We start from the raw sequence: 19,897 nt of genomic DNA on the forward strand, positions 1-19,897 counted from the left end.
AAGACAACTCTGGGATTCATCATTTGTTAGTAATATACTCTTGTATTTATTTTTCCTACCTGTCTCACTCCCCCTTCCTGCCTTTTGGAATCATTATCTCCAACTATTGCACCCAAGATTTTCTCTCTGCTCTCAAAAATAGGCTAACCTTTAATACATTATTATTTCACTTAGAAATAGCTTTAAAATATGCAAAAGTTGTCTATGGTGAGTGATAAAGTCATAGAATAACTGTATTGAGGCACAAGGGATGCTTCTGGGGTAATATCCAATTTCCTGGTCAGAGGTGTTTTAGTTACCTAATGTTCTACTTGTATAATTCCAAAACATAAACGCTAGTGTTGGTTACTCCTCCAACTTCCCACTGGGCATGTATAAACTTCCTTGGGTAACACCCTTCCCACCCTTAACATGTAGACATCATTTGTTGGAATAATTATCATGAAAACATGGGCAATGAAACCTATATGCACCTTTTCAAGGTATGATGACTCTCCCTTTCCCACTGATTTAACATGTTTCAGACACTGCTAGGCACTGTGGATATATATGTATTTTAAAGCAGAGAAAGAGAATGGGCACACCAGGACCTCTAGCCACTGCAGACCAACTCTAGACAAATGTGCCACCTTGTGTATCCAGCCTATGCAGGTACTGGGGATTCAAACCGGGTACCTTAGGCTTTGCAAGCAAGCACCTCAACCTCTGAGCAATCTCTCTCCAGCCCAACTGGGGATATAGTAATAATGAACAGTAATAGATGTGGTCCTGTTCTTGGCTTCACATTAGTCAAATAATCATATAAAGTAATATGACTACAAATTAGAATTACAAAGACATTCCTTGAAACCAAGGATGATTTCATAAGAAGGAAAATAAAAAAAAAAAGTGGGAGAGCTGTATAATGACATATATTAAGAGGGGCTCCTTGTTTATAATAAAGGGTTAAGAGAAAAAAAAAAGCAACCCAATTGTAAAGTGAATAAGGAAAGTATGGAAACATTTAGTATGGACTAGACAGATGTGCAAGATAAGCCCATCTTTGGCCTTGGAGTAGTTTTGCAATTATCCTAAAATCAGCATCAGAATGATTAATAAAAAACTACCAAGACTACATTTTTAAAAGATTTATAGGATTATTTTATGGGAGATGATTACTTTGATGTATATGTGGGCAAATGGGACTATTGTAACATGCCAGAAATAAGGTAGTGGTAGTTTTGTCACTTGTATATCAGAGCAATAAATAATGTATTTCTATTACATAGACACAAGTACTTCATTGTTCCTGGTGTTGCTTCAGCACACTAGGGAAAAAGTATATGATCATTTGAGTTTGAATTGTGCCAAGGATATTCTGGAGAACAAATATTGGTCAAGAGAACTGGAGGAACATCTCTGTGGAAGCATCAATGAAGGTCTTAACAGTCCAAAACCATTCAGAGGAGACAACATAAAGATGAATTTAACAGACTATGGTGCACACATTTAGTCCCAGCATTCAGAAGGCAGAGGTAGGATTGCCCTGAGTTCAAGGCCAGCCTGTAAATTCCAGGTCAACCTGGACTAGAGTGGGACTACCTCAAGAGAAAAAACAAAAAGAAATAAGGATTCAAAGACGATGGTTAAAAAGTCCTCCTAGGATACATCAAAGCTTAAGATGCTTCATAATACCTACAAAGAGGGAAAACGAGTCCAAAGTTTCAAATACACTTTGACGTGGACTCATTAGGGTCTAACAACTTTAGTGGAAGATTCATCAAGAAGCATTGTTGTAACTTGTTGCAACGCAGCTACTACCAAGCAACGTTCACATTCACAAACCCAATTGGTAAAGGAACATCTTTAAAAAAAAAAACAAAACTGCAGAGAACTTATTTTAAAAGAGAGATAAAGAAAAAAAGGGAGCTGGGCATGGTGGCGCACGCTTTTAATCCCAGCACTCAGGAGGCTGAGGTAGGAGGATCGCCGTGAGTTCGAGGCCACCCTGAGACTCCATAGTGCACTCCAGGTCAGCCTGGACTAGAGCGAAACACTACCTCGAGAAAAAAGAAAGGGGGGGGGCCTGGAGAGATGGGTAGCAGTTAAGGCACTTGCCTATGAAACCTAAGGACTCCCCAGAATCACGAAAGCCAGATGCACATGGTGGCACATGCATCTGGAGTTCATTTTCAGTGGCTAGAGAATCTGGCATGCCCTCTTTCTAATAAATAAAATAAAAAATTAAAGGGCTAGAGAGGTGGCTTAGAGGTTAAGATGCTTGCCTACAAAATCAAAGGACCATGGTTTCCCCAGAATCCATGGAACCCAGATGCACAAGGTGGCACACATCCAGAGTTCATTTGCAGTGCCTGGCGGCCCTGACATGTCCATTCTTTCTGTCTCTATCTGCCTCTTTCTCTCCCCCCAAATAATTAGATTTTTAGAAAGCTGGAGAGATGGCTGTGGTTAAAACTTTCCTTGAAAAGCATGATAGCCCAGGTTCGATTCCCGAGTACACACACAACAGCCGTATGCACCAGGTGGCCCGAGTCTGGAGTTTAATCACAATGACAGGACTGGGCATGTCCATACTCTTTCTGCCTCTTTCTTGTTCTCTTCAGTAATTTTTTTTTTTTTTAAAGAAGCTGGTGCTGGCATCAAGAACCAGCGAACTTTTACCTCTGAACAAGCATCCCAAAATATACTTCTGAAAATAATAGCCTATGACTCAATGTAGTGTAGACAATGTGACATTAAATGGTAAGTTGTAACAAGACAGGAGCCAAGATACTAGTATGTGTAGTTTGGAAAGTCACTTTCTTGGATACAGAACAACTTGAGCCTCCTATTAAAGGTTGAAGAGTGCTGAGTAAAGTAAAATTTCGGCTTTTCTTTGACTATGAAGATTGAACAATTTCTAGTTTATCTATAACCAAAATTTCCTGGGCTGTTTCCTAAACTTATGATTTTCAACCTCTTACAAGCAAGATGGGCATACTCTTTTAATACTTTACTAGAAAACCATATGGAACAGAATAAGTATATTGCAGCAGTTTCCTAATTAGTACCAAGTTGCAATTACAATTTGATGAGTTCCAGCCATAGGTCCAAATTGCAAAACAATGTTTTAAAAATTAAGGAAGCTGGGCATGGTGGAGGCAGGGTCTCACTCTAGCCCAGTATGACCTGGAATTGACTATGTAGTCTCAGGGTGACCTTGAACTCACAGCCATCCTCCTTCATGGGCCTCCATGCTGGTATTAAAGACATGTGTCACCCTATCTGGCTTGCTTTGAAAACTTAAGGTTGGTTATATTTCCCCGAAATTATTTGTTTTGTACTACATAATACATGTTAGTCAAGCATGAACTATACTAATAGATCCCATAGAGTGGTATGGCCCAAAGACTGGACAGAAGAGGTCTTATCTCTACCAGAGTTCAATCTGAAAAAGCTTTGCTCTTGGCATTTGTGACATGACTGTCCTCAGTTATTATACCTAACAAGATTTATAAAGCTGTGTCATGACTTTCAGACCAGAGTACAAAACTTTTACTTTTACTCCTAATAACTGGGACTTCTAATCCAGTTTTAACATCTTAATTTACTTCTTTGTCAGCGCTGGGGAACAAATCTAGGTTCTTGAGTATGGTTGGCCACCTAGCATTTCCCAAATCTAAGATTAACTATACTTTCAAATTTAGCTGTGGGATGTGGAGGTGCTTGCCTTTAATCCCAACACTCGGGAGGCAGAGGAAGGGGGATAACCACCCCTGAGTCTACAGAGTGAATTCCATGTCACCCTGGGCTGTTTCTACCTTGAAAAACCAAAAGTAAATATAAGGGGGAGGAGGTGCGGAGGCATGCACAAAGCAGTGCATGCATCTGGAGTTTTGCTTGCCTGGTGTGGCCAGTCTCTGCCTCTCTCCCCCAAATAATTTTTTTTTTTTTTAGAAAAAGAATCTATTTAAAAGAAGCGCATCTTCAAAAAAAATGGAAGTTAACACTCATAGACTCCCTTGCTCATAAATTAACTTCCAAAGATAGGAATGATGGTCCACATGAAGACCATCCTGAAACTACATGGTGAACCAGGTCCGTCTGGGATAGAGACCCAACCTCAAAAACAACAGAACTTTAAAAAAAAAAAAAAAACTGAGCTGGCATGGTGTCACACGCCTTTAATCCCAGCACTTGGAAAGCAGAGGTAGGAGGATCCTTAGGAGTTAGAAGGCCAGCAGAGACAGTGAATTCTAGGTCAGCCTGAGCTTGAGTGATACCCTACCTCAAAAAACAAAGTAAGTCAGTGACTACAGATCAGCCACATATTCCCAAAACTAAGTATATTTAAGACAATTTCATCTAACAGGCAAGTACCCCCTATTCCACAAAACACATTATTTTATACAGAGAACTCAAAAAATATGAGCACTTGACATCAATACTGGAGCAACGGCTCAGGTACAATTTCTCAGTACTCAAAAGCCAGGTACAGGCATCTGGCATTTGCACAGTGGCTGAGATGCTGGTGAACTCATACTAGATCTAAATCAACCTATTTTTAAAAATTGCACATCTTCTAAAAGTTGCCTACATTAAGTTCAAATGTGTCTCCTAATCACAAGCCCATGCCATATGAGCAATGTTTAGAGAATTTCTTTAGGCGCCCACGATGTCACTCAGTAGAAAAGGTTTGCATGCATAACATCCTGGGAAGAAAACTCAGCACTGCAGGCAGAAGAGGGATAGCATATGTAATCACCCTCAGCAATCAGTGGTGGTGAACCAATATAATCTCAGCAGATGGGATGCTCAACTTCAAGTTACATTGCAACTTCCAGGCCAGTTTTAACTACGTGAGACTGACTTAAGACTGAGGCAGAAGAGATGGTTCAGCAGTTAAAGTACTTACAAAGCCTGGTGGCCTGGATTTAATTCCCCAATATCCACATTAAAACTAAAAAAAATATGAATATGATTTTTAGCCATTCCTCTTCTATGTCTGGAAGCAAACTGCAGGATTAAAAGCCTCCAGACTGGGCTGGAGAGATGGTTTAGCAGTTAAAGTTGGAGGCCATTCTCTCTCAAATAAGTTTTTTTTAAAGGGTCCAGACTATTTAAGAATCCATTACTCCAATTAAAAAACTGACTTGAAATATTATACCAGAACAAATGCAACCACATCATATTGCATTTACTTTCAGTGAATGATGTCCAGCCCCTTTATGGCATATTCACTATTTACAAAGTTGTTGCCTAGCTCTTATGACTTTATCAGACTTACTGCTCCGCTACATAATTGTATTTTCAAGGGTGCAAAATTTAATAATGCCACAGCACCTATAAACCAGCCTACCACATGTACCTATGTCATGAAGACAAATAAGGGGACTATAAACAATGCATTTTATCAGACTTAAAGATATACCATTTTTCAAGGTAGAGTATTTCACACCTGTCTAGGCTGACCTCAAACTCACAGCCACCCTCCTAACCGCCTCCCATCAGTGGGGATTAAAAGCATGCACCACCATGACTGGCTTATCCTATTTCAATGAAATGTATTTTGTTATGCCTTGGCTTGGTGCCTGAATGTCAGTTATTGTACATGACAATATTGTTTTGTAGACCGTGGGAAATGTTCTTTTATTACCTAGTTGAGTTAAAATATTAGTATTTTCATCAGTATATACAAGCTATTTTGAATATTGATTATGTACTTTTAAATATTTATCAGGTTCTATCAACGCCTGTTTCCTGGGGAAAGTAAGGCAACTGATAATAGAATACAATGAGATATAGTGCCAAAAAGTGCAGCAGAGTCACCTTTGGTAACAAAGAAGTCAATAAAGAAAATGGAAGGAATTGTTCTAAATTCAGAACTAATTTATCCAATATTTAAAAATCAGATGCTGACAGTATGTTAAACCAAGCTGTTGGAATCTTGGGCTTCTAATATCTTCCCATGAATTGAGGAGATTGTCTAATCATGGACTAACTTTCAAGTCTGCTAACAGATTTACATTAGATTAGAAAACAGTGATTATTTTTCACATATAGAAAGATACCCCTTTTATGTTACACATATAGGCTTCCAGTTCCACCAGTTCTTTCAATGAGGCTTTGTTTCAAATACTATGTGAAGACCTTTTAGGGGGATGACAAGGATCTTTGCAATAAAATTATCAAGTGTTTTTAATGGTGCTATACAGAAGAAAACCCAGTAAGTAAACTGTACCCTTTCAGAAGTAGGCAAACATGGCAGCTACACCTGCATCTTTACAAGTTTTGGTGATTGACATAATGCCTCAATTCACTGCAATTAAACTTAGGGTTAAAGGCTAAGACTAGGACACATGGATAAAATGTCATAAAAAAATGCACAACCTTCATTAGGTTCAGTTACCTGAAGGCACATGCTACCAAAGATGAGGAAAGACAAAGTACTTCCCTATTAATCAGTAACTCAGGCACAGATTCAGAATCCACTATGAGTTATCTAGGGTCCTAATAGTGATTTTAAAAATTTCCACTCCATGTCAAAGTTACTAAACTTGTTAATGCAGCACCCACAATCAAATGATTTTAGCATATATACTGGTATGCACAATTACCACTTAATACAACCTAAGGTTTAGTGCCCCCACCCAGTGTAAAACAAATAATTTGAAGACAAAAAAATAATTTAAAACAGGTATTTTTTCCTCCAAATTCCTGGTTTAATAAGGACTGTTTATTTTGAGAAAAAAAAGGTCCCAAACATCAAGATGTTCACAAAATAACCCACAGTATCAACTTTAGAAAACAAGTATTAAGACTATCACACTATTTTTCTAAAGGATGCCTTTGACATGCCAACTCTCATTCACAAAAATACATTGTTACATATGTGTTGAATACTCAACCCCAGAGTACATGGGGAAGGTCACACATGTACTGCTAACTCAAAGATGCTCTGATGCTATAAGTAAATGAGAATGCTTTTGCAGTCAGGGAAGCAACTATTGAAACCATGTATGAATGGAAGAACTGTACTCCCTGCATAACAAGAGATTATTTTGGAGACAGTTGATAAAAACCATACATTTTTTATTGTTAAGTCATAAAGAGGTATCAAAAGCAAAAATTACAGGGTAAGACTTAACACAACTACTTCGAGCGTAAAAGGAAGTGAAAAATGGAACTTGGCATTGGGCAGTATAGTATGAATTAATGAACGTGGGTAGGACAAGGTAAGGGAGAACAACAGTGAAAATGTGCTGAAGATTCTAGGGGAGTGAATCTGGTGTAATTTTGATCTTGGACAAACGCCTAGGTAAAGAAACAATCGGTAAGATTTCTAAAGCCTGCTAGGTGCTTAAGAGTCATCCTCGCCATTGGCGCTGTCTCTGTCATCCTCTCCTTCCTCAGCCTCTTTTTCATCATCTTTGATCAATTCCAGCTGTGAAAAATAAGACACAAACAGGATGGAGCAGTTAGAAGCACTCTGTATGACTCAGCCTTCCCCCCAACTTCTTTCATTCCTATCCATCTTTTTACCTGGTCTTCTCCCCGATCTTCATTATCATCATCATCCAGAAGATCTCCCTCCTCAGCAGAGTCGTCTGCACCTGCCTCAGACTCCATCTTCACATTAGTCTCATCTTTCTTCACAGAGGTGCTAGTTTGCTCCTCTTCAGTCTTTTCATTCTTTACCTCTACTGGGGTTGATAAGGACAGGTCTGCCGAGGGGCAAGTAATGCCCACAGGATAGACAGCCCCATTAATCATCCATGAATATAATTCATCTAAATTTTCCCCAATAAACCCCTTCCCAAACACCCAAAAATTACATATACATTCAACTACTTTAAAAAGATAATCCAATTATACATAGAAGCAAAAAGACAATTATTACCTGCTTGTTTGCTCTGTTCCTTTTCTATTTTTTCCAAGCTTTCCAGTAGAGAATCCACTTTTTGTTTTATCTGGGTAAGTTCCTTCTTAATGGCTTGAAGGTCATCTCCTTTTACTTTAAAATAAAAGAAATTGCAGATTAGAATCAAATATCCTAACATCTACCAGCTATCATATGTTACCAACCTAAGGGTTAGGGGTGTGTGCGGGGATACTAAAAATTAAGAAACTAAAACTAAAGAAATGCCTTTGATAGAGAGCTTAAAACAAACCTAATTCGTATATATTATCATTATACTACTAGTACTTCTCACAGACTCAAAGACACATACACTTTCCAGACTTAGAAGATGATCCTCGCTGTCCACTCTTAGAATTAAAGCCACTTTTGCCCCTTCGTGAAGTGTTTCCAGATACCCGCTGGCGTTTAGAGGGTACCACAGCACGAGCAATAGGAGGAGGTGGAACACGTGCTGGATAACTGTACATCCTATTGGAAAAAAGAAAATCGTAATTAATTTTAAAATGAAAACTGCTGGGTTATCTACTGTTTTAGCCATTAGTTGTTTACCAAGTTAATTTCATTCCAGTGTAAAACTAGCTCACTGGGTAAGGTGAATGCTCAAAACCCCACAATTGCAGAAACAATGACAAAACAAGCCTGTAGTCCAGGTAGAATCCACCCAAATCCACCTTTCCCCCAACTCTTCTTTCAACCCCACACCCACAGTATGACCAGTTCTACTTTCATAAACTCTGCAAATTTTCCTATCCTTCACTTTAAACCTAGTGCCCTTGAGGCAGGGGCAGGAAAAGCACCATGAGTTCAAGAATACCCTGAGACTACTTAGCAATTCCAGCTCAGCATGGGATAGTTAGACCCTACCTTAAAATTTTAAACCCAAAATAACAAAAAAACAATAATCATTTATATATAAGGCAAGGAGATTCTCAGTTGGAAGCTCCTCTTGAGCATCATTAGAAAGCTTACTGTTACTCTTTTTTTAATTTTTTTGTTCATTTTTATTTACTTAGTTGAGAGCGACAGAGAAAGAGGGAGAGAGAGAGAATGAGAATGGGCACACCAGGGACTCCAGCCACTGCAAACTCCAGACGTTTCCCCTTGTGCATCTGGCTAACGTGGGTGCTGTGGAATTGAGCCTTGAACCGGGATCCTTAGGCTTCACAGGCAAGCGCTTCACCACTAAGCCATCTCTCCAGCCCTTACTGTTATTATGTAAAGGATCCAAAGATGTATTCAGTACACTTTAACAAATGAGTAGCATTGCAGTGTTCTACCTTTGCAAATGAGGATTAGTGCCAATCACATGTTCTTATACCCAAAATAATCAAGGCTACTTAAATGATTGGCCACTTAGGTTAAATACGCAGCATGCCTGTTAAGAGGGCAATCAACTGCTCTCTATTTGGACCGAGGACCATTCCACAGAAGAGAATACATGCCTAATACTGAAAACCTAGTCCAAACTAAGGCAGGAAAGGTCATGAGCCCTAAGGGAGTAATGCCTGCAGTTGTCTTGATAAACCTTACTCAACAAACTGAAGGAGGTAAGCATTTTTCTGAATGTTCATACCCTATTAATGCTTCTCTATTTTGGTCAGAGGTTTTCTTTTCAGATGGTGGTGACTGCTGGGATGACTCGAAAGGTTCCACAGAACTAAGAAATAACAGGGCTGGGGAAATGGTTAAGCACATACGGTGCTTGCCTGCAAATCAAAGGACCTGGGTTCAATTCCCCAAAACCCATGTAGGGCTTATGCACAAGGTGGCACATGTGTCTGGAGTTTGTATACAGCGGCTGGAAGCCTTGGCATACCCACTCAATCTGTCTTTCTCTAACAAATGGAAAATGACTCTTGTCTAGCGAGATCTGTATTTTGAGCCTGTTATTTAAAACACAAATGAGCCCAAGTGTGGTGGCACACACCTTTCATCTCATAACTCAGGAGGCAGAGGTAGGAAAAATTCGAGGTTAATCTGCCTGAGGGTACAAAATTAATTCCAAATCTACTGGGTCCAGAATGAGACTCAACATTGAAAAACCAAAGATAATAAAGATATTTAAAAATAACAATAAATGAATAAAACTGTATGAGTTGCTCTTTATGCTTCCTATACATTTCTTCAAAAAGAGTAATGGGGCCATAAGTAGAAGGATATCTAATTTAGAGACCAGTCTGAATGAAAGCATTTTGAATAACTGAGTTCTGGTTCAGCGTAGGGTAGAGCAAGATCCTACTTCAAACAACAAAAATAAAGTGGGGCTGGAGAGTCAGCATAGCAGTTAAGGTGCTTGTCTCAAATTCATGACTCTCTGCCTCAGAAGTGCTGGGATTAAAGGCATGCACCACCATGACCAGCTACCATATCCAATTTTTGCAGAAAGATACCTATACCTGTCTAAGCAAACTAAAAATTGTTTCCTGAATATTCCTTGATAACCTTGCTTAAAAATTGCGATCAGATCCTGGTATATCCTGTATAAAGACACTCAAGTCTGCAAAGGTTGCATAAATCTAAACATGGGTATCTATTCACAACAATACAAGCTGAGTATGGTGCTGTATGCCTTTAATCCTAGCACTCAGGAAACAGTGGTAGAAGGAATGCCAAATACATGGTGCACTGTGAAAGGAGTTCCCTTGTAGTGGCAGGAGTAGTGGTATACTCATATTAGTATTTATTGTCTCCCACTTGTACATAGATTAAAAAAATAAGGTGAGCTGGAGAGATGGCTTAACAGTTAAGGCACTAGACATCCTACACACACACACACACACACACACACACACACACACACACACACACAAAGTGACACAAGGTCAAACATGCACACTAGGTGGGGCTACTGTCTGAAGTTTGTATTGTAGCAGGAGGCTCTGATGTGCCCATTCTTTCACTCAAACTATATTTGTTAAGGGTTCATGCCTCTTATCCCAGCACTCCGAAGGCAGAGGTATGACTGCTGTGAGTTTGAGGGTACCCTGAGACTACATAGTGATTTCTCTCTCTCAAATGAATATAAAAAACTCACTGCCCACAAAGCAAATGGGTCCAGATTTGATTCCCCAGAACCCACTTAAGCCAGATGCATAAGGTGGCACATGCATCTGGGGTTCATTTGCTTGGGCTACAGGCTCTGGCATGACCATTCTCTATCTGCTTCTTTCCCTTCCATGGAGAGAAGCTGAGAGATGGCTCACTGGTAACAGGTACTAACTGCTACTACCTGATAACACAGGCTGAAGTCCTCAGATGCATACACACACACACACACACACACACACACACACACACCCCAACTTGACAAGCACTAGCTTGATCTGGCACACCCATACACATGCAAACATGCACACATCATTTTTAGAATTCACAAAAGAAAACTCACCTGTCATAATAATCACGCTGAAAGTCATAATCCAAGTCAAAGGAGGAGCTGAAAAATAAACACCAAAGAGGATTTTTATTTGGAGCTGCTGTTGTTAACTTGCAACAGCAGACAGGGGAAAACAGGCCAAACAAATTACAACAAATAGATCAAAAAGACTAGCATGGATAATCCCCATTCAAATAAATTATTTTCTAATCACAAAAGAACACTGGACATGCAGTGGTCAAATATGTAATATAGGAGAAAATGCTCTAAATTTCAATGAGCTAAAAATCAGAACACTGAGAAAAAACACAAGTTATGCCACTCCCCTTTCCTTTTCTTACTTTTCCCAAGCTCAGAATCTAAGCAATTCTTGATTAAGGATTTTAAAATAAACTAAACCAAAAACTACTCTTTAACCACAAAAATTAACAATTCTATAGGAAAAGGGGAGGGCTACATATTAACACAGTATTACTTCTGCATACAAAACACATTACAATAAACCCTCCCCACATCCAGAAAACAAATATATGCCCACTGATGGACACAATGCAGTTATAAATAATAAAGTTCCGGACCTGAGTAGAGGGGACGGAGAAGGGTGTTCTGGTACTGACCCGTACATCTCCGCTGCAGATCGTTTCACACCTGCTTTTCCTCGGTTCACTTTTGGCTCTGCAGCCAGATTAATATCTGATGGCAAAGTAAAAGAAAAATAAATTTAATGATTAAGTCTCAGTTAAACACTATTACAGAAAATTCATCCCAAGAATCTGTACTTCATCCTCAGTTTAGCAAACAAAGCCTAAAACTACACAACAGGTTATGTATGTAATATTATCTTTTTGTTTGTTTTTTTTTTTGTTTGTTTGTTTTTGGTTTTTCGAGGTAGGGTCTCACTCTAGCTAGCCCAGGCTGACCTGGAATTCACTATGGAGTCTCAGGGTGGCCTCAAACTCACAGCAATCCTCCTACCTCTGCCTCCCGGGTGCTGGGATTAAAGGCATGCGCCACCACGCCCGGCTTGTAATATCTTTTTCATGTCATATAAAACTAACAATTCACAAGTAAATTGTGATTTCAGTGTTACACCCACAAATAAATAACTTAGTGGCTAAGGTGCTTGCCAGTTAAGCCAAAAAACCAAGGTTCAATTCCTTATTACCCACATCTGCCAGATGCACAAATTAGCATGTGTTTGAAGTTTATTTGCATTGGCTAGAGGCCCTGACCTGCCCAATCAGTGCTCAATCTTCCTGTCAAAAAAAATCAATTAAATACAAAAAAAGGCCAAATTTGGGCTGGAGATGGCTTAGACATTAAGTCACTTGCCTGCTAAGCCAAAGGCCACAAGATAGACACGTAAGTGAGATGCATAATGTTGATGCAAGCATCTGGAGTTCATTTACAGTGGGAGGCCTTGGTGTGTGCACTCACTCTCATGCTCTTTCAATGTCCCAATCAAATTTTAAGAAGTCAACTGTGTTACATCTAGCTACTTATTATTAAATATTTTGGCTAATTAAGAAGCAGGCAATAACTACAGACCCATTTCAAAAAACTTTTTAAGACACAATGATAGATTTTCACTTACTCAGTATGACACCACTATGTAACAAATATTCATGTTCTTTCTTATTCTAACCAAAAAGCCTGATTGAGAAAAACCAATTGTGCCTGCACTCTAAAACTTGGTTCAGTCCTGGAGAGATGGCTCAGCAGGTGCAAAGCCTGCAAAACTGAGTTCAATTCCCCACTTTACCATGTAAAACTTATTTACACATAGCATTATAGTTTGTAGCACCAAAAAAAGCTCTGCTATGCTCACACACTCAAATATTTTTTTTTAAGTAAGAGATGGCTAAGGAGTTATGGCATTTGCTTGGAAAGCCTAACAACCTGACAGAAATTCCCCAATACCCAAGTTAATCCAGAAGCACAAAGTGTCACACATGCTTTTATTTGGTTTGCAGCAGCTAGTTTCTCTAGTGCACACCCACTGTCTCTTTCTCCCTCTCTGTCAGGTGCGGTGGTACACACCTTTAACCCCATACATAATGAATGCCAGGTGAGTATGGAATAGAGCAAGACTCTATCATGGGGGAAAACAATTTAAAAAAGAGCAGGCATAGATTACAGTACTGTTATTTTAATATATACATATTTTTTATTTTTACTTACTTGATATAGAGAAGCAGAAAAAGAGGCATGAAGAGAAAAAGGGCATACCAGGTCCTCCAGCAACTGCAAATGAACTCCAGAGTCATGTGCCACTTTATGCATCTGGCATGCAGATCTTGAGAAACTGAACTGGGGTCTTTTGGCTTTGCAGGCAAATGCCTTAACCACTAAGCCGTCTCTCCAGCCCTAGGTTGGAGAGACCTTTATAGAAAAGGTTTGCATCAAGAAAACATTTTTGGGCCAGGCTTGGATCCCAGCACTCGGGAGGCAGAGGTAGGAGGATCGCCGTGAGATTGAGGCCACTCTGAGACGCCATAGTGAATTCCACGTAATCCTGGGCTACCTCAACCCCACCATCAAAGAAAACATTTTGGGGGGCTGGAGAAATGGCTTAGTGGCTAAGGCACATGCCTACAAAGCCAAAAGACCCAGGTTTGATTCCTCAGGACCCACGTAAGCCAGATGCACAAGGGCGACCATTCTCCCCACTCCACACCACTTTCTCAATTTAAAAAGAAAAAATATTTGGCCAGTTGGTAGTTATTACTATGGGGTCTAACATCTCCTCAACGGGCTGAAAATAAGTGACAAATGCTTGCTGCTAAAATCAGACGTGTATGCCATCCCCCTAACACTCAAGCACCAAAAAATAAAGAACATGGCTTCTATAATCATCAACTATGATTACTCATACAAGATGGCACCATCATCATTTCATCATAGGCTGGTAGGGAGCTCATGACTCCCCCTACCATCTTTTTGGCAGTTAGTGGTTATAGGGGGAACAAAAGACACTTTTCTTCAGTGGCATGGCCACTATTAAGTTGCCCCTGTTTCAGTAAATAACCTCATACCCAATGTAATACTAGTATGTATGGGTATGCTAGGAGTCTGTCACTGCAAATAATTTTTTTTTTTTTTTTGGTTTTTCGAGGTAGGGTCTCACTCTGGTCCAGGATCACCTGGAATCAACTCTGTAGTCTCAGGGTGGCCTTGAACTCATGGCAATCCTCCTACCTCTGCCTGGGATTAAAGGCATGCGCCACCACGCCAAGCTTGCAGACAAATTCTTGACTGGCTTCATATAGGTGAAGAATTAAACCTTGGATTGTAGGCTTTGCAAGAAAATGCACTTATCTCACTGAATGGCTTGACAAAAACATCCTTTACTTAGCTTACTGATCGTTGACTATTTGTTCCCGAGGATCAGGTTTGTTTTATTCCATAACACTTCAGGCTGGCTTTAAAGGGGGAGAATTAAAAGAAGTAACATGGAAGCATAGCAGGTAATGAAGTAAAAAAAAAAAAAAAAAAGGAACCATTTGCAAAGGGAGGGTGTGGCTGTAGAGGGGTATGACTGGAAGCAAAATGCACTGGATATATGTATCATGAAGAAATCCAATATATTCCTTGTATGCTGACCTAAAATGTAAAAAAAGTTCAGCCCCAATTAATAGAAGAGTAGCCAAACCTTACCTAAAACCTGGCCAGCAATCATTCTCCCATCCTCTCCTGCCACAGCAGCTCGGGCATTTCTCTCATTAACATACTGGACAAAGGCAAAGCCCTTATGAACAGAGCAGCCAACAATTTTGCCATATTTTGAGAAGATGGCCTCCACATCAGACTTCTTGACCACAAGAGTGTTGAGATTCCCAATGAATACACGGGAATTCATAGAGCGAGGATCTGTCTTGTTGGTAACATTGCTAGCCATTTTCTTTGAAGTTAAGGTTCTTCACAAAGCTGAAAAACTGGAAGGAAAAAGAAGCATTCAGGTGAATAGATGCTACTAAAAATACTCCTTGATAATGCTATCACTTTAAATTTCACACTGTGACTACCTACACTGCCAGCTTAAAGGAAACTCACAGCAGAAAGTACATTACTATATTTAGATGAATGCTCATGAATATATCTTTAATGAATCTTACCTTCTCAAGCCCATACCAAAAGCACTAGATTATAATTGCTGAAATGCCCTTCACATGGAAAAAAAATTAGAAACTCCATCCCCTTGGTCAACAATCCCAAATGATCCTTTTACAAGATTTTAAGCAAACTGTGATCCATTTCCTTAAAATTAAATCAATATAGCCCCTCTAGTCATACCCATTTCCAAGTACTTCAACTTTAACATGCTATATAGACATATCAATACCATATTTTATAGGCTTCCAAGCCTTTATTCACTTTTAAAGCATTTAAAAGCAGATGGTGATGATGATAAAGCTAGCCAGAACATAGAACACATTAAAAGTGAAAAAATCGAATTTCCTCAGAATGGATTTTATCTTTCCTTTTTAGTTTTTTTTTCCTTGTCAACCTGACCTAGAAGCTATTCTAACCCAAGCTGACCTAACAGTCACAGAACACTGCTGCCTCTCAATCTTCTAAATGCTGAAATCACAGGTATAAGGCAATGTGACTCCAAACTATGCCCATGTGTGCACATGAGCATGTAAGAAGATAGCCTCAGGTTTCATTCCTCTAAACACCATCTACAGTTCTTGAAAAAGGGTCTCTCACTGGCTAGGAAATTTAATCAATGAAATTACACTGTCTCACATCTCCATGGGGCAGCTATTTTTAAAACCTACCTATGGTCTTTTCTTGTGAGTAAAACACTTTACTGACAGCACATACAACATTTTGACTGAGTTCTGGGGAGCAAACTATTTTTGCTTGGCAAGTGCTTTACAGATGGAGCTACTTCCCCCACCCATCCCTTCCCTTTTTTAAAAAAAAATTATTAGAGAGACAGACAGACAGACAGACAGAGAAAATGGGCATGCCAGGACCTCCAGCCACTGTAACCAAACTCCAGATGCATGCAACCCCATGTGCATCTGGCTTAATTAGGTGAGTCCTGGAGAGTCCAACTGGGATCCTTGGTCTCTGCAAGCAAGTGTCTTAAATGCTAAACCACCTCTACAGGCTGTCAGGTTTTTTATATGAATGTTACTTTAAAAAAGGGTTTTTGTTTTTTTTTTAAGGTAGGGTGTTGCTCTAGTCCAGGCTGACCTGGAATTCTCTCTGTAGTCTTAGGGTAGCCTCCTACCTCTGCTTGAATTAAAGAGATAGGGCCACCATGCCCAGCTTCAAAAAATGTATGTATTTAATTTGTTTAAGAGAGATAGGCAAAGAGAGGGAGGGAATGGGCATGCCAGGGCCTCCAGCCAATGTAAGCGTCCCGTCATGCATCTGGCTTATGTAGGTCCTGGGGAATCAAACCTGGGTCCTTAAGACCGCTGAGCCTAACCGCTAAGCCATCTCTGCATCCCCAAATTTTAAAGAGACAAACTTAACTTTTATTCCCTTCTACAGAAACACTAGCAAAACTTCTAGCTAGAAATACATGCTGATATCCTACAAACTTTAACTGTGTTTCTTAAAGTTTAAAACTAGTAACTTTTATTCATTGTCCATTGTGGTCACCTTAGTTCTGCTCAAGTTTAAGATAATCTTGCCACAACTTTCTGACATTTGAGCTTTCTGACATCTAATCCTTGAAGCAATTTATTTTTGAACACAATGTAGGATAGGTGATCTACTTTTTAAAAATATTGATTTATTTGACTGAGAAAGGGAAGAGAGAATGGGTACACCCGAACCACCAGTCACTGCAATCCAACACTCTACTTGTGCACCCCCTTGTGCATCTGACTAACATAGGTTCTGGGGTCAAACCTGGGCCCATTGGCTTTGCAGGCAAAGGCCTTAACTACTAAGTCATCCCTCCAACCCGTGATCTGTCTGCTTCTTAATTACTTGCACCCTACACTTCTAATTAACAGACATATCCTTATGGGATATGTCAATGACTACAGATAAAAAGGAAAATTATCAAGTTGCAAAAAAAAAATTTTTTTTGAGGTAGTGTTTCACTCTAGTCCAGGCTAATCTGGAATTCACCATGTAGTCTCTGGTGGCCTCAAACACAGGATGATCCTACCATAACATTGTTTTTATAATCTCCCTTAATCTCCATGGGAAGAACACTAAGAACCAAACCACAAAAGAAATAAAAAAGGCAGGCAAGGGCAAGCCAATGGTAATTCATTTGGTGTCACTGACTCAAGACAAAAATCAATTATAAAAGCCTGACATCAGGTAGTACTTTTCTAAGCAGATTAATACTGGAGAGATTTGCCAGAGATCAAGGGAATTAAGTTAAAAGCTAGTTAGAGCACTTCAGGCCTTATTGAAAAAAAGAAAAAAGCCGGGCGAGGTGACACATGCCTTTAATCCCAAACACTCTGGAGGCAGAGGTAGGAGGATTCCCATGAGTTTGAGGCCACCCTGAGACTCCATAGTGAGCCATTACCTCAAAAGTAAATAAAAAAGAAAAAAACACTCCAAACTACCCCTGAAATTCCATGTGTTCTAACCCCAATCTCAACTTATCCTAACCCAGTCAGAACTATTTTATCACAGTAATAACATCCTGACAGATAGCTTGGCAGTTAAGGTGCTTGCTGGAGCAGCCTCAAGACACAGGTTTGACTGCCCAGTACCCACATAAGATGTAGCGGGGGGGGGGGTGGGGGGGCGGCATACATCTGGAATTCATTTGCAGTGGCTGGAGGCTTGGGCCCACTGTTCTCTTATCTGCCCCAGTCCCAATAATAAAAATATTTTAAAAGCCAGGCATGGTGGTGCACACCTTTTATCCCAGCTCTTGGGAGGCAGAGGTAGGAGGAACGCCATGAGTTTTGAGGCCATTCCATAGTGAATTCCAGGTCAGCTTGGACTAGAGTGAGACCCTACCTCAAATAACCAAAATAAATTTAAAAAAGGTGAATTCATTCATCTATATACTGTATTGTCTCTTAGCATTAAGTTTTAATTTTTTCCCATTCTTTGCAGTGTTGCCTCACTATAGCCCAAGCTGACCTGGAATTCACTTTGTAGTTTCAGGGTGACCTAAACGCATGGCAATCCACCTCTGCCTCCCATTTGCCGCCATGCCTGGCTTTTAGCCATTTTTTAAAAAGGTGTTCCTTAAGGCTTTTTATACTTTATATCTTGTCTGCAAAAGAAAAAGCCATCTAGCCTGAGCTAGAGTGGATCCCTATCTCAAAAAAACACATAGGAGGTTGAAGAGAAGGTTCAGGGGTTAAAGTCATTTGCTTAAACATTGTGACACCAGACCCACAAAGGGGCAGAAGCATCTGGAGTTCTTTGTTGCAAAGAGGGCTTGACTTTCTATCATTCTGTATCGGAAAAAAGGACAGAACATTCTTGGAGCTGGGCATGGTGGCACATGCCTTTCTTTAATCCCAGCACTCCAGAGGCAGAGGTAGGAGGATCGTCGTCGTGAATTCAAGGCCACCTTGAGAATACAGAGTGACTTCCAGGTCAGCTTGGGCTAGACTGAGACCCTACCTCGAAAAACCAAAAAAGAAAAAGCAAAAAACAAAACAGCAGTCTTAGTATACAGCTCAGTGTAAGTATACTTTCTTGCCTTTGCATTTGTCCCATAGCACAAGTAACTTCACCATCGAACAAAAACCGAGGAAGCAGATACAAACTGCATTACAAGGGTTAAGGAGATGGCTCACTAGTTAAGGTTTTTGACTGCAAAAAGCCCTGGGTTGGATTCCCCAACCCCCATTGAAACCCAAAGTGGCATGTGTTCAGTTAGTTTGCATTAACCAGATGCCCTATTCGCCCATTCATTTTCACTGCTTACAAATGCATTAATTTAAAGAAATAGAATGCATATTGTAGCAATAAAAAATGTCAGATTTTGGGCTGAGTATGGTGGTCCACGTCTTTAATGCAAGGACCTGGATCGCAGCAGTAGGAGGACAACCATGGGTTCGAGGCCAACATGAGACTAGAAGAGTGAATTCCAGGTCAGTCTGGACTGGCATGAAGCATCATCTACTATAATCCCCATAGAATCAATTGGATAACAGTTATAAAAATAAGTAATGGCCAAATATCTCTAGATTTTAACAGCAAAGGAAGACTAGAAAATTGATCTTTTGAGGTGGTAAAGCAGTAAAGTTCTTACATGTAAACCCTGCAGACCAGAGTCTAATTTTTCAATACACACAAAGTAGAGCATGTATTAGCACCAGTAAGAGGACCTAGCATGCCAGAGAAACTTTACCAGGCAATGAGCAAGAGTCCCAACGGTGCCATATAAGCTAGAATAAATATACCGTGCAATCACTAATGGACAACTTAAAGTAGCTGGGGGAAAAAAAGGGAGCAAGACAGTACACAGCAAATTTCTGAGCCCAAGATAGGTTCAGACTGGAGTTGCTTTCTAACCTTGCCAAGACTTGTTGACATTTACATTCTTTGGTGTCCCTAACTACCAACATTTTATATATATATATATATATTTATTTATATATGTATGTTATACACACACACACACATATATATATGGGCTATTTTTCTTCACAAGCAAAGATAGGAGACAG

General features: G+C 39.8%; 1 protein-coding gene across 11 annotated transcripts in view; it reads right to left on the bottom strand.

Moving 5' to 3' along the window:
* Window positions 1–2,548: 2,548 nt before the first annotated feature.
* Window positions 2,549–19,897, bottom strand: part of Hnrnpc (heterogeneous nuclear ribonucleoprotein C) — a 39,475-nt gene continuing 22,126 nt past the window's right edge. For 3 of the 11 annotated variants that reach the window (XM_045155765.1, XM_045155766.1, XM_045155767.1), the window contains 7 exons: window positions 14,934–15,211; window positions 11,855–11,969; window positions 11,289–11,336; window positions 8,211–8,368; window positions 7,880–7,993; window positions 7,522–7,703; window positions 2,549–7,423 (listed from right to left, as the gene is read on the bottom strand). In XM_045155765.1, coding sequence (XP_045011700.1) covers window positions 7,340–7,423; window positions 7,522–7,703; window positions 7,880–7,993; window positions 8,211–8,368; window positions 11,289–11,336; window positions 11,855–11,969; window positions 14,934–15,174 — 942 coding nt within the window. In that variant the 5' untranslated portion in view covers window positions 15,175–15,211 and the 3' untranslated portion in view covers window positions 2,549–7,339. The remainder of the gene's footprint in view (window positions 7,424–7,521; window positions 7,704–7,879; window positions 7,994–8,210; window positions 8,369–11,288; window positions 11,337–11,854; window positions 11,970–14,933; window positions 15,212–19,897) is intronic. The other 8 variants (XM_004672366.2, XM_045155762.1, XM_045155763.1 and 5 more) reach the window with 6 other exon arrangements.

This window comes from Jaculus jaculus, chromosome 8 (assembly GCF_020740685.1).
Source record: "Jaculus jaculus isolate mJacJac1 chromosome 8, mJacJac1.mat.Y.cur, whole genome shotgun sequence".
Classification (NCBI taxonomy): Eukaryota; Metazoa; Chordata; class Mammalia; order Rodentia; family Dipodidae; genus Jaculus; species Jaculus jaculus.